This window comes from Tauraco erythrolophus, chromosome 19 (genome assembly GCF_009769465.1).
Source record: "Tauraco erythrolophus isolate bTauEry1 chromosome 19, bTauEry1.pri, whole genome shotgun sequence".
In the NCBI taxonomy this organism is placed as follows: Eukaryota; Metazoa; Chordata; class Aves; order Musophagiformes; family Musophagidae; genus Tauraco; species Tauraco erythrolophus.
The window spans coordinates 12752071-12766283 of NC_141483.1; the positions used below are offsets into that span (position 1 = coordinate 12752071).

A 14213-nucleotide genomic window follows, 5' to 3' on the forward strand; every position below is an offset into this window, starting at 1 on the left:
CAATTCCTAGAAAAGTAAAGGATACATACTCAGTGCAACATCAGCTTTATTACCATCTTCCGATGCAGTGCTACTTGATTACCAGTTAAGCGTTTTGGAGTAGACAATTTTCCTTTTACGTAAAACAGGAAGAGATCTTCCCCCTTTCTTGTTTACAAAAGTGATACTGAAGAACAGAGGTTATAAGCTATTTGACCTGATTGGGAACAAGAATTTCTTTAAATAACAAAACAAAAGGAAGCATTTTTTTTTCCAATTTCAACTTAATGGAAGTGCTTTAGTAAAACAGGACACTGCACACTGCTGTCGTCTCTGCTACTGAGGCCAGAGAAAAATCAGTGCCAACACAAAAGACAACCAGCGCAGCTTACCTGTAACTCAGTATGGTAACAGGTCTCCAGTTAAATCTTCAGAAATGGTGAAGATACACAGGCTGTCTCTGATGAGTTTGCCTTGTGTTAAGTGGTAAATAATATAAAGCATTTAATGGCGAATGATTTTCACAGCTTTCTTTCAAAATGCTAGTGATCTGCAATGGAGACAGGTACTATAGCAGCCACTTCATCAATAATAAATATATTCTTTATTTTACAGAGACATTGTCTTCAAGTTTTTAATTTAAAAAATACATCACTAAGCCACCTCTCTTGCTGCTGGAGCACACAACCAGGATGTTGTTGCTATTTGACCTATCACATAGGCAAGCATAGAAGATTGTCCTAGAGGGCATCAGCTGGAACATCAGCAGCCTTCAAGACATGAGGAACGAAAGACATGAACAGAGCCACAGATCCCTTGCTGACATCTTCCAGCAGCAAGCGTGGCTGATGGCTCACAGCCATTTTCATCTACGCACATGCCAAGCCTGCCTTGGCAAAAATTCCAACTGGTAAGAATTCATCTTTAACATAAAGGACCTGCATTGTATTGCCCGCCTATACCACAGATTTGGTTCTCCAACAGTGACGTTACTAACATCCGCAAGATGCTAAGCACTCGACTCCCATTTAAGACAGTGGGACCAGACCATGCTGGACAGACCTACAGGACCAGGCAATAAGGAATCTACTTTCTTCATTGCATGAACTCCATCATCACAGTTTGAAGCTGCATATGAAGACGACTCCTGTTTTTGGAATCACTATGCTCTACTTCAAGCATTCACAGTAAATAAATAGCTTCTGATGTGGCTAAGTAGCGTAGGAAGGTAATAAAAAAATTTTTGGAGAGCGCTTTCTTTTACTTCTTTAAAATGTTCTGGGAGATACCTCCAAGAATCAGCCATCAAATATAAAAAGGTACCATCTTAAATTTTAGAAAACAAGTAAATGTCAAACACTGATTCACACTGTGAAGTTCAATCTTCACATTTCTAATCAGTATCAACCCAGTCTATCAAAACCCATCCTCATTTGACTTGGAGTCATTTCTCTGAAGAAAGCAGACAATTTGACCATCCATTTCCCCCAGCGCCAGTGCATTTAAAGTTCATTGCCAACATGAGATACGACACTGGAAAAACTGGATTCCTACCACAAATTATTTGAGAACGATAGAAACAGTCGCGTCCATCTCAGAGAAGCCTGTCAGCGCTGGGATGTCAAAAGCATTCTGACAAGCAGTCAAGCCACTGGATGTACGAGTCAGAGTACAGAAGTACATCTGCTATCATAAAGCTAACGCCACGTTCATCACCCCACAAAGTGGAGCATGAGATTTCATTGCAAAAGCAAGAAGCACAACCCAAGTGATTAAGTTTCTGTGCAAGTCTTCGACTGCATGCTCAAGTGGCACTGGTCACTACGCAGAAGTATTCAAATTTTAGGGAGAGTTTCCTTCTATGATATACAAGTTTTGGCAATCTAAGATCAATTATTCAAGCCTGCCTGGAAAACTGTAATAGATATTTAAATACTGCAAAGCAAAAAGGTAGTTTCTAAGGAGCTTGGAACACCATAAGCAGTCCATTAAGAAAGCCGAGGGAAGTGAGGACAGGGAAAAAAAAATATCCACTGACTCCCTGTAGAGCACTCAGTCCAAAAAAACACCCAACTCAAAGAAAGAAGATGAATTAGTGTTTCAGCCATGGATGAGCTTCAATGGAAGCTTTACTTCTGTCTCCATAGTCGTACAACAGTTCTTCACCTGCTTTAATGTCTCTGGAAGCTATCAGAATGAGATGAGGCACACCATCAATGTCATGCAGCTTTGTCTGACAATTGCCACATTTGCTGTGATTAATCAGTCTTCCCAGACGATTGGTTTCTTTTGTAGCATCAACACTGAAAGAACAAGAACAGAATGCAGGATTGCTGCATGTCATGCAGTCACGTTTGTGGACAAATACCAGAGTGCGAATCAGATAAAGAATGAGGAATCCACACAAGGCTTGAAAAATGAAGGAAAAACAGAACACTACAGCATATCCATATGATGAAACAGAGAGCACGTAATATGGCAGTGTAGGCAAACTAAAGCAATTCGGGGAGATTTTTAAGATAACACAAAACTCAGCAAACGGAAAACTTTAGACTATGTTTTTGAGCCGCCTGTTTCCAAGCAGCTCTCAATTGTTCATGAAGAATAGCAGAATCCAGAGGCAGACCACCACCAGAAAGGCTTGATATCTTAAACACCCTCCCCTCAAGAAATCTGTGTCCAAGCTAAGTAGTATCCACTGAGTAAGCCAGCAAGAGTCTCTACTCACAGAGAAGGCTGAGAATGTCCAAATACTACATGCCCTCCTTCCAGAGATCTGGATGCTAAAGGTCTAGTGCCCCTCATTGCACAAAGAACTGTTAGGACAGCTATCATTATGGCATCCAGACTGCAAGTCAAAGAGTACAGAGCACTTCAAGGTAACTAATATACAAGTTAAGTGACCCACACTCCATTATCCAGTAATACCAGCCAAGGAGAAAAGAACGTAGCCTGAGTAGTTGCTTTGAGAGAACTGGAGTTTGGGGCAAATGAAACAGTGAACAGAGTGATAAAGCATGCACGTGGGGTGGGTGTCAGGTACTAGAGAAAGAAGGAAATTCACTCAAAGACAGCTGAAGGAAATGTTTGTTTCTCTTCCAAAGAGTTTGTCCATACTGCTTTTCAAACAAAAATCCTTGCAACTCAGGAAAAGTAGTTAATTTCACAAGAGAATAAATTTAGGCAGAAGTCCATGGCAGAGCTAGAAGTCTCACCCAAGCAGATACAACTCTCCATATAGCTTGTGCTGTACTTCAGAGAACAGGGCTTTGAGTCACCTACCTTTCCCCTCAGCCCGGAGGTACAGGAGGCTCTTGAACCATGAAAGAGTGCTCCAAAAAGATTTCCTATCTCATGGCTCCCATTAATTTTTTTTTTTTTTTTTGTCTTATGAGAACAACAAAAGACTTAGCAGCATTCCAAGCCTCTATCACTCAACTACCACACTTAGTGGAAGGAGCAGCTTACCAGTACGTTTTGCTGAGGTACTGAAAATAGTACATATAGCAGCCTGTGGATGGATCTTGAGCATACACAGCTTCTCGCTTCTTAGCATCAGTGATCTCTATGAGATCTCCATGATATTCAACTACAAACTCTCCACGATTAAAATGCTTAGTGGCGATGACTCCTCTCCCTTTGCCATCGATGTAATCAATCTGTTGAGTTGAAAAGAGAATCAGCTGGGAAATTAGAAAGTATTTGCATGACTGCAAACATGCTGTTTCCTAGGAAATGAGTGACTTGCCATTAAAAAATGCTACAGCAGGATTTTTGTGTGTCTTGCAGACAAAGCTGTAGAAGCACAATGCACAGCACTGTAGAAGAAATACAGGATGAGTTCGGGACACATCCGGAGTTACTAAGTATTTTGATACAAAGTCTTCTAGTCAAAGAACTAAGAGTTACTTTAAATAAAACATATACAGAGAAGAGTTATCTATTTTCTTTTAAACTACCTTTCAGCTGAGGCAGTAGGCTTTTCCATTTCAGGTGTACCATCATCATTAACATGCACAGGTTAAAAAGTTAGAGGAACAGAGAGATGGATCACAAAAATTATATTATCACCCACCAGTATACTTTATTATTCCTGCCTCCCCTGCAAATTGGGCAACTCAAAAAAAGCTCTCCCAGCACTGTCATAGATGTCACAGCGTTAACTGCAGGCTGCTGCTTGTCAAGAATCCAGCTCTTCTGCACTTCCAGGAGCCATTTCTGCTTTAAATTCTAAAAAGGGTGATCCGAGTAACCCGAATGGTAAGCGTTTGGTCCCAACAACTAGGTTTGCTATCAGTGGGAGGAAAAACAGTACAATCCACTATCCCAAGTGCCCTAACGAAGGCCCACAGCAACTGGCTGTAAACAGGCTGAGAGAATTTGTTTCCATACAGACAGTATATATAGGTATCACCTTTAAAACACATGACAGTTAAGATGCTGTATCTGACTCCATTCCTGGAAGCTAACCCAAGAAACGAGATCCTGAAGGGAATGAGTGCGTCTCCAGTAAAGACCATAAAGCCCCTTCCATATTTATGACTGAGGCTGCACATACATATTCTTCAGAGCCAAATATTGCTGGTCCAAAGGAAAGACAGTGTGCTCCAGTTTTGCTGTACTTTCGTCTTACTCTCAAGGAACTGCAGTAGTTCTGAGACTAACTTCTGCTACTTTCTGCTTAAAGAGATTAACAGCAAGACACTGTATGAACAGTGCATGGCTGCTCAGGTCGGTGATGCGGTTACCTTCATTCCTTCTTCTTTCCCGCTTGTAATTAGCTCATCGATCTTCCTCCTCTCCTCAGTCTGCAGAATAAACAAAACCAAACAAACCCACAGTATTGTTGATGGGTTTTGTAGCTTATTCTATAGCTGAAAGGAAATTACTAGCCAGTGACACTAGCTTTTCCACACCATCCCATATTTCTAACAAAATCGAATAACAGAGACAGGTTTCTGCCCCCCAAAAATATATAAACAGCTAGATTCTGTCCTAGAAGAACTGGATCAGCATTTCCAAATTTTAAGCATGTTCTTAACAACACTTCCAGTGCACAGTGCTAGTTGTATTTGGCCAGTGGAAACCATCTACAGATAGTTACGCACTTCCTCAAATGTTCAGTGAACTGGCAACGTTATAAGTAATGGTATTTTAACAAGAAGCACTACCTCCAATTCAGATTTGCTCTTCCTGGAACTTCTTCTAACCGGGTAATAATCTGTCACTTTTCGATTTGGTGTTCTTCCTTGTGTTCTAAGGGATAAGAAAAATAGAGAACACACACAGATTTCAGACTGTTTGTGAAGTTACACCTCTAGGACAGAGGTATCTGTAAGAAATTTTTATTTTTAGCCTGGTATGTTGAAACGTGATCAATATGAATCAGCGTTTCTTATCAATACTCTTCAAGCTAAAAGCTACGTCTCCTTTTCTTCCGCACGCCATTTCCATTACTCCAGTACTGATTCTTTAACAATAAGAACGAGATGCCACGGGAGATCAACTGAAGGTCACGTTAGAAGCCTGAAGCCCCCTGTGCGCCTTGCCAGAAGGCACTCGAAAATTTAGGTCATGAAAACCACTTGGCAAGGAATTCATTAATGTTAGGTCACATTACTCTGGTATCATGAAAAAGAGTATCAGCTCAGCCAAGAACCCTCCGACTGTAATTAATCTAATATTCTGTTTCTGACAAGATACATTCCCATTTGTCCACAGAAAAGTGGGTCTTAATGGCTCATTAATTTCTTTTCAGTAAGTATTCACTTGAGATAAAATACACTAGCCTTGCTTTCAAGAAAAACAAAAGTCCTCTGCAAGACAGACAAATACTTTTGAGTGTTATTTTGTATTTTCAAACATATTATTCTGGAGAAAAAAAAAAGAAGTTTCCTTTAAGATTTGTTCCCGCCAACATAACCATTTGCCTGAAAAAAAAGAAAAAGGGTAACAAAACATTAATTACGGGTCTGACCATAGCTCCTGAAAGAAAGAGCAGATCAAAGCCTCCTCATGCAAAAGGACACACAGAAGAAAAACCTTTACAGTTCCAGAAGTCACTTACTTTTTCCTTGGTCCACGTTTCGCTTTAACCACCTTTTTCTGAGCTGGCTTTGCCTTGGCCTCATCAGCGCAGTCTGAAGGCAGGGGCATCTTCTGAGTTTCTACAGTTTCTTGGTTCTGATCAGAGGAGGGCACCAAAGTCTTGCACCCACCTTCTTTATCTTTCTGGTCTTCTGGTTTCACAGCACCTTCGATTATATTGCCACCATTCTTTTTTTCTGGTGACAGGAAAATAAAATAAGACTCTGAACTTAGGATCATCTATACCAGAGTGCTTTACATGAATTCCAATGGTTTTTAGTCCAAGTTTTTAGTTCTGTCAAACAGGAGAAAGAGGAAGAGAATGATACAACCTCTTTGCACTAGAACCCAGATAGGCTGTTACCCAACTTTTGAATAGTTATTGCTACACAGTACACATAGTACGGAGGAACAGGTGAGCAGAGAAAGGGAAAGGTAAAACTGAGCCGAAGTACTTTGTCATATCAGGTTTGCAACTCAGTTTTCCAAACCTGAACATGCCACGCTTTCAGTGCGGTGTTTGAAACTCTACAGTTTGCACCTGGCACACTAAATTATCCAGTTGCCATAAGCTAATCAATACCCTGCACTGCTGAAGGAGTCGGAGACAGGAGCCCCGCCGGATTCTGCACTGCTGTGATCAGTAGCTGTAAATGCTGGTACCAAGTGGCCAACACCACTCAGACAAAACCCACGGGAGCTAAAGGACTGGCATTTACAAGAAGCCTACCCCATACACGACCAGTGTTTTCCTGGTTGTGGGTATCCTACCTCAATAAAACCACACTTGCCTTCTCAGACAACTCATTTAGAGGGAGGTGAGCAGGGCTTAAAGCTGAATAAAGTTTTTATTTAAAGAAAATCGCCAGGTCTAACAGTCCCATCTGCTGAGACAGATGCTTCAGTCTCACTGGAGAAATGAAGCACAGCTGCAAGGCCACAGCAGGGAGACAAGCTAAAGCCATCTTTGCTTTCTTGTCAAAATTGGGAGAGCTAAATTAGGAGCTAAAGGCCCCATGTTTCCAGAAAACCTGACACTCCCTGTGTTGACTGGGGCTTAAAATACCTGATTGCTAAAAATGTTTGCATCAAAACGTCTTGACAAATTGCCACGGTTATTAAACGCACCTTTAAACATAAGCTAGTTGGGTTGTGTTGGTTTTTTTTTTTATTCCACCTCCATAAACTCATGGAACATTCTGGTTCCTAGTCACTCCAATGAAGCATCTATGGAGCCTGGCACTCAGCATTCACAACCTGTGCTCCTCCTTCTCACTTCCTTTATTTCATTCTGGAAATTTAAGAATTGTTTCTTCTTATACCAGTACTTCTACCTCATACCTGATTTGACTTTGAATCGCTGTTCTATAAATTAGTATAAAGTAGTCAAATTATAGAATAAACCAGTTTTAAGTAATAAAACAGATGAAAGATATATTAGATTAACTGCCAAACACTGACCTGAAAAAGCAGAGTGGTAACAGAGTTGCAGGGAGATTAGGGCATGTTGACAATGCAAGCATTAGCTTTTTATAGCCAGAGAGACAATGGAAACATAGCCAGACAAAAAAAACAGAGGAAAAATTGCCTGGTAAACCTGTGACCAAAGTTTTGAAAAGGATAAGGACACTCTCATCTTTGTAGAGTCCCAGTTTGCCAATGGAGTTGTAGGACTGGGAAAGCAACTGGGCCAAGGGAGCTGCCTGGCCTCGACTGTGTACTAAAGCTTTCAAACTGGGGGTGTGGGGAGCACGTTTAATGAGGCAAACAATCCAAAGATCACTCTTACCATCTCCTTTCCTGTAGGTTTCCTTTAGTGCTTTGCCCTGACATTTCACCTCGTGATACATGCCAGAGTTTTCTTCTTGAAGTGGGGGGCGAGCACCAGGAGTTTTGTTAGAATTCAGGTAGCTGTAGATTTTGGACTGACCAATAAACACATTCTCCTAAAACAGACCCACACAAAAATCAGCACGTCAGAGATGCCAGGTACACCGGGTTGCTCTCCACAGCACACCGCACGGACCAGGGCTGCCAGCTGGCTGTGCTGATGCAAATTACACTGCTGCAATGCATCATCCTTGCTGCTGCTCCTACTTCTACCAAGTGAAAACCTAACAGTGGTAAGCACTCAGAGAACTTTACTAATGCAAACTCTCAGTCCAAGACGACTTCTGTATGAAACGTGGCAGGATGGGAGAGTCGTAACTAACTCCAGCTTCCACCCTGCGCTTCACAGTATGAACTTCAGTGCTAAAAAAAATACCAAATGACTCTGAGCTCCTCAGGAGGAAGGCGGCCTCAAGGAGCACAAGCCAAAAAAAATATGAATAACACAGCAAAAATTGCCCAAGCCTAGAACATACCTCTCATCGCCAGAGAAGTATGAGCTTACCCAAAGACTCCCAGGAGGTGTCAAATGTTACTGCAGTTAATTATATGCTCTGCTGAGCAACACAGAAGACAGGAATCAGTTTTGCACAGTCTACCTTGAGTGACACCTCTCAGTGAAGTCTGGGAGAGAAGCAATGCTATCTTCTTCATATTTCACAAAATTAAGTGTAAAAGTAGTTCATGGCAAAAGAAACATGAGTCTGTGCAAAGTACTTATGCCCAGCCGGGAAAAAAAAACCCTTTGGTATGGTCAAACACCACAGAGACCGGGGTTTGTACACTGGCCTGGGCTCCAAGAACATAAACAGTGAGCAGTATCATATTTAGCAGAGTTCAGTGGAGTCGTGTCACGTTTTACAGTGCCCTGCCGCCTCGCCAAGTTTGACTGTGCGGTGGATACAGGGCACACGGATTTCGACTGAAATCTTGGTATGCGGACAAGCAGATGCAATTTGGCCAGAATGAGTTTGTCTTGGCTATATTTTGACTCAACTAAAAGCAATTTTCAGGCATTGCAAGCCAGTTAAAACAACAAAAAGAAACACATGCATCCATCTTTTTAGAGAAGCACACAAAGGTTCCCATTAGTTAAAGAAATAGCTCAAATATAGCTGACTAAACAAATACTCCAGGATATGTGGCCACACAAACACTACAAAAGTAAACAAAGCACACAATAGAACACATAGGATAGTTTTAATAATTAACATAATCAAGAGCAACAAGCTTAATACATACACAATTCACACACAAAATAAGACCAGTTAAAGGCTCAAATCTTAGTCCACAAATAAACTTTACCAAGATTAAGATTACAGCAGAACAGCCTAAGGAAAAGCAAGTCAGTTAGACACTCCCTGACCCCCAATATTTCTGAAAGATCTATGGAAGACAAGAATTACTTATTAAAAAAGCGGGCCTTTTCAGAATGAAGTACCATGAAAAAACCTCCATTTTGACAATTGCAAGCAGTGAGCCTCGCGCTGCAAAGTTCTCAAGATTCAGTGAAGAGTTTAAACACGGGCATTTCTGGAGAAAGCCAGAAGCAGTGAACTGCAGCAGTCCACCTGCCAGTGGAACCATCTGATTTTCAATACACTATTCACAGGAAACGAAAAACTATTTTTCCAGTGTAGCTTCCCCTCCTCCCCTCCCATTCCCGGCTCCCTGCCTGCTGCGTTCTCGGCGCTACCGAGACGCGGCTGCCACGTCTTTGTCTGTGCCAGGCTTGAGACCCTCGAGAGCAGAGATTTTCTCCGCAGAGCACAGCACACGAGGTGCTGCTGAGGAGCCCCGGGATTCGATGCGATACCCGTAATTATTTCCATGGGGGGTTAAATGCAAAGTGACGATCAGCCTCCGGCCAGCGCCTGTCACAGCGCTGCAAGACGGGGGCACGGTGGGGCTGCCGAGCTGACAGCCCCGGCAGCGCCCCGCGCTTGCAGGGCAGCGGCGGCAGGGCGCGGGGAAACACGGGCAGAGCCCGATTCCGCTTGAAGTCAACCGATTTCGGAACGATTCGAGGCGCCTCAGAAGCCAGGCGCTCCCGGGGCCGGGCGGCTCACCGGGGCAGCCTGCCCGCCGGCTCGCCGGCACCGCGGGGGGAAAGCGGAGGGCGCCGCAGACCCCGGGGAGCCGCCCGCCCCACTCCGCTCCGCCCGCCCAGGCCCGGGCAGTGCTTACCCCACCGACCCGAGGGCGGCCGGGGCCCTTCCTCTCGACGCTCTCGGGGCTCGCCTCCTCCGCGCCGCCCGTCCTGGCCTTGGGCATGTTCTTCCCTAGGAGCGAGAGGGGAAGATCGGCGCCCGAGCCATGTCCGGCGCGGCGGCCCGCGGTCATCGCCCGGCCGCCGCGGCCTGCGCCATGTTTAAAGAGCTGGATGCGGCAGGGCGAGCCGCGGCGGCCCAGCCCCTTCCCGGCGAGCTGCGCACACCGCGCGGGGGAGGAGTCCCGCCGGCCCCGGCGCCCCGCGCCTCCCGGGAGGAGCATCCGTGCCGCGGAGATGCCCGGCGCCGCGCGGCCCCCACCCCGCGCAACAGCTCGCCGCGCCCCCAGCCCCGGCACGCCCCGGCTCCGCTACCCCGCGCCGCCGCGCCCGCGCACCTTTAGCCATGGCCGCGGCGGCGCGGCCCGGCGCCCTGGAGCCCCCCGCGGCCGGGCTGCCCCGGCGGTCCCCGAGGAGCTCCCCCGTCGAAATCAACCGCTCCGCAGGGAGACGCCGCGCTCCCCTCCGCAACCCCATTGGTTTAACCGCCTGCCGATCAGCGCTTCCGCGCCCCTGATTGGCGTTCCGAATCGCACCCCGCCCTAGCCCTGTCACACGGAGACGGTCGCAGCTCCCGGGAACGGGGTTTAAATGTGCGTTCTCTGGGCGCTGATTGGCCCGTGCGAAGGGCAACCGGCGCTCTGATTGGCGGCCCGAGAAGGAACGCCTTTCCGCGGCAGGGCCCCGCCACGTGGGTAGGACGCGCCGGCCCGTGCTGCCCCGCGGAGCGGCGGCGGGCGCGGGGGGGACAGTCAGACGTGCCCCCGCCCTGCCCGGTGTGGCGGGGCATCGGCATCGCCCAGCACGGCCCCGCCAACGCCTGCTCCACCCGGCGTCTCTCCGCGGAGCACGCGGATCTCGGCTCCTACCTGCCCTGCCGCAGGCGCGCACAGCCCGCGCCAGCTCCCCGCGGGGGTCCGGGACCCCTAATTCCAGCGGGACTGTAAAGCTCTGCTCTGCGAAAGCGGTACACTGTTTTGTGCGATGTGCAGCTTCCATCTCCCTGGTAGAAATTTAAGGCTGTTAATTCTGCCCTCAAAGCCTGCCCGGAGAACAGACAGCACTCCGGTGTTGCACTTGAGCACCAAAGCCCTCCTTGCGTAACCCCCGTTCTGTAACGGGGGCAGCTAAAGCCTGGCACAACCACAGAGCCGTCACCTCTGGCTCCGATGGCCCTGGTGAGAAGCTCACGATGGGTCTTATGTACTTCGAAACCAGGGAAGTAGGACTACAAAGAAGCAAGCAGCAAGGAGGCAAGAGGGCACACAGATCAAGGGATACTGCGAGTTGTTTCTTTGTTAGTGGATGTCATCCTGGAAGTCAGGAAATCGCCACATGGCACCTCTTTTGTGCTCCATATTAAGTACAACAATTCTCTTGAACAACAACTGGTCTTTCTTCTTACCTGTGTTAGCCCTTTTAAGTCCTATCTAACAACATCTGTCCGTGTGTGCTCAGGATACGGGTCCGTGGTGAGCGAGCTGACTCAGTGTGCGACCATCACAGGGGATGGCTTCCCACCAAAGGATTATCTGCAGCCACAGGCCGCTGCGTGTCCCTTGGGCGTTCCTACAGTGACGTACTCAGCCGGTTCAGGATGGCAATACAACTGAAAACTATCCTTTTCCTTAAGAAGGACAGAAAAAAAAAAAAACCACCGTCAACCTCAGCAAGAAATGCCCAGTATGGACGGCCCCATTCTCCGTGGGCTGTCCCGCGGCAGCGGAAGAGCGGACAAGGATGAACATGGCATGACTACAGAGGAAATGGCAGAAGGCAGCGTGGCAACTCAGCCTGCCCTCTCCTCGTTTGGTGACAGCTCTCTGAAAAACAAGCACTCTGAGAAAAAGCAAAAGAAACCCAGCTCTGCATCGTCACCATCATTTCTTATGTCTGCACCTTCACTAACAAGGCAGACACATGAATTTCACAGAAAGGCACCCAAAATGTACCAGGTGTTTTCCTGTGAGCTCCATCACACGCGAGGCTGCAGCCAGCTGACATCAGCTGGGCGTCGTGTTGACCAACTCCTCCATTAAGGCAGCTACACCAAGCTCCCCAGGAGAGCACGGAGCCCCTGGCAGACACCGATCTCATTTTTCCACCCCAATTCACACTGATCTTTTCACATAGCTAGGATGTGACTGGAAAAAAAATCTTCATAAACTACTAACGATTATTTCCTTCTTGCAGTCACTGAGGAACGCTGTTCTTAATGTCCTGGGAAAGCTGTGGAAACGCCTTTACTGTGGTTTTGCTCAGCTTTTGGGAGTTGAATATTTTCAATATTAATTTCATATATGTATATTAAACAAAGCAATCGAGTTTGCATCGAAGCTGAGCGAGCCGCCACTAGAGGGCAAAGCAAGCCAAGTAATTATCTTCCTAGAGCAACAAAGAAAACAATGTCATCTCTAACCGGCCTCTGCTCCTAGCGCGGTGGGATCACGCTGTGAATTCCCGAAAACATGCTGGGTGGCCCCTCCTTAGCTCTCTCCAGGGAGCTACGGCCAAAAAGCCCTCTGAGGGGAAGTTAAAATGTTATCACAGGTAACAAAAGCCCAAAAGAGGACGCGTTCCGCCTGCAGTGACCGTGACTCAGGATCCACAGCACATGGCAAAGTGCTTGCTGCCCGACTGCCATGCTCCAGAGGGAGCAGAACGGCTCCCGCCAGCGCCAGCGTTGAAACCCGGTGACCTAAATATTATCTCCCGTAGAACCGTGCGGGCAGCTCCTGAGAGCACCGTGTTTTAACGCGGAAATGTGAACTTGTTTTGTGGGGGAAGGGAAGAAAAATTAATGAGCAAGGTGGTGGATTTGCTCCGAGAGGAAAGAAAATGCCTTCAGTCTAAATTAACACTTCACTCAGCTTAAAAAAAATCTTATTTTTTAGGACTGGTTACCTTTGAATTCAAAAGCTCAATTTCTTTCAAATATATCAACAAGGCATGTTTGTTAAATATTTCCACCTGGGAGCAAGTTCTTGCTGTAGTTCTTACATACGCAGCACCTGTCATATTTGCAATGAAACAAAATATCACAACATTTACACAAATTACTCACACGACGAAATCCTGATAATTTGTGTGTCGGCCACTGCACCCCTCCATTAGAAAGCAAGTAAAAACCATGCCCTGAGGGTAACTGTCGAGCATTACATTCGTCAACATTGTTTTATAAAGTCACATATTAAAACACCTGTAGGTGCTAACTACATTTCATACATTATAAAATATAATTGCATTCAGAATAGTGTCTACCAATGATAAAAAAAAAGAGCACCTCTGACCAAAAAGTGCGTTCAGTGAGATTCTTAAATGCAAAATCCTCTGGAAACAGCATCCTGCAGATCACTCTGCACGTGCTAATTTCACACCAGTACAAAGCGTTGTTGCCACCAGTGGGATTACTCACCTCACCCCATCGAGGATGATCATCAACTCTGCTCGCAGGTCTGATGGAAAACTATCTCTTCAACTCAAGACATCAAGAGTGTCACTTTCTTGCCGCAATTGTAGGGAGCTGCTTAGATGCATTTAATGTTAGATACACCGCGTGTGAACTGTACCTCGTCGTGCCTTTATTTGCAGTACGTAGAGGGCATTAATCAAGGTTTTCACTGACATTTAAATTGTTCTTCTCATCTCTGGCCAGACTTCTGTTGCTTTTTTCTCCATTTAATGTCTGAAGCATCACTGATTAATCTGAATTACTTAAGTCAGTTTAATTAACATTGCTTTGTCTTTAAATAGCTTAGCCTAAATCTGTCTAATCCTTCATTGGTTATTTTAATCCTTGGTAAGTTTGTCTAACGATAAAATAAGTAAGTTTGTATAAAATTGAATGAGTGGTATTGAATGTTTTAAGGAGATTTTGTGACTGCCCACGTTTCATTTATGCCTGCTGCAATTTTATGTTAAAGTTCTTAAAAATTTTCATATTCTTACACAACTGGGAAAACATTTTAATGGAAGACTGTCTCTTTCA

At 45.7% G+C, this 14213-nt stretch overlaps 1 protein-coding gene across 1 annotated transcript; it reads right to left on the bottom strand.

The window, feature by feature from the left end:
* Positions 1–480: 480 nt before the first annotated feature.
* Positions 481–10717, bottom strand: KMT5A (lysine methyltransferase 5A). The gene is made up of 8 exons (XM_086623261.1): positions 10564–10717; positions 10144–10238; positions 7856–8012; positions 6047–6263; positions 5151–5235; positions 4728–4787; positions 3448–3638; positions 481–2282 (listed from the first exon to the last, which is right to left on the bottom strand). The coding sequence occupies exons 1-8, from the start codon at positions 10700–10702 to the stop codon at positions 2072–2074; spliced, it is 1155 nt and encodes a 384-aa protein (XP_086479387.1). The 5' UTR covers positions 10703–10717; the 3' UTR covers positions 481–2071.
* Positions 10718–14213: the final 3496 nt, after the last annotated feature.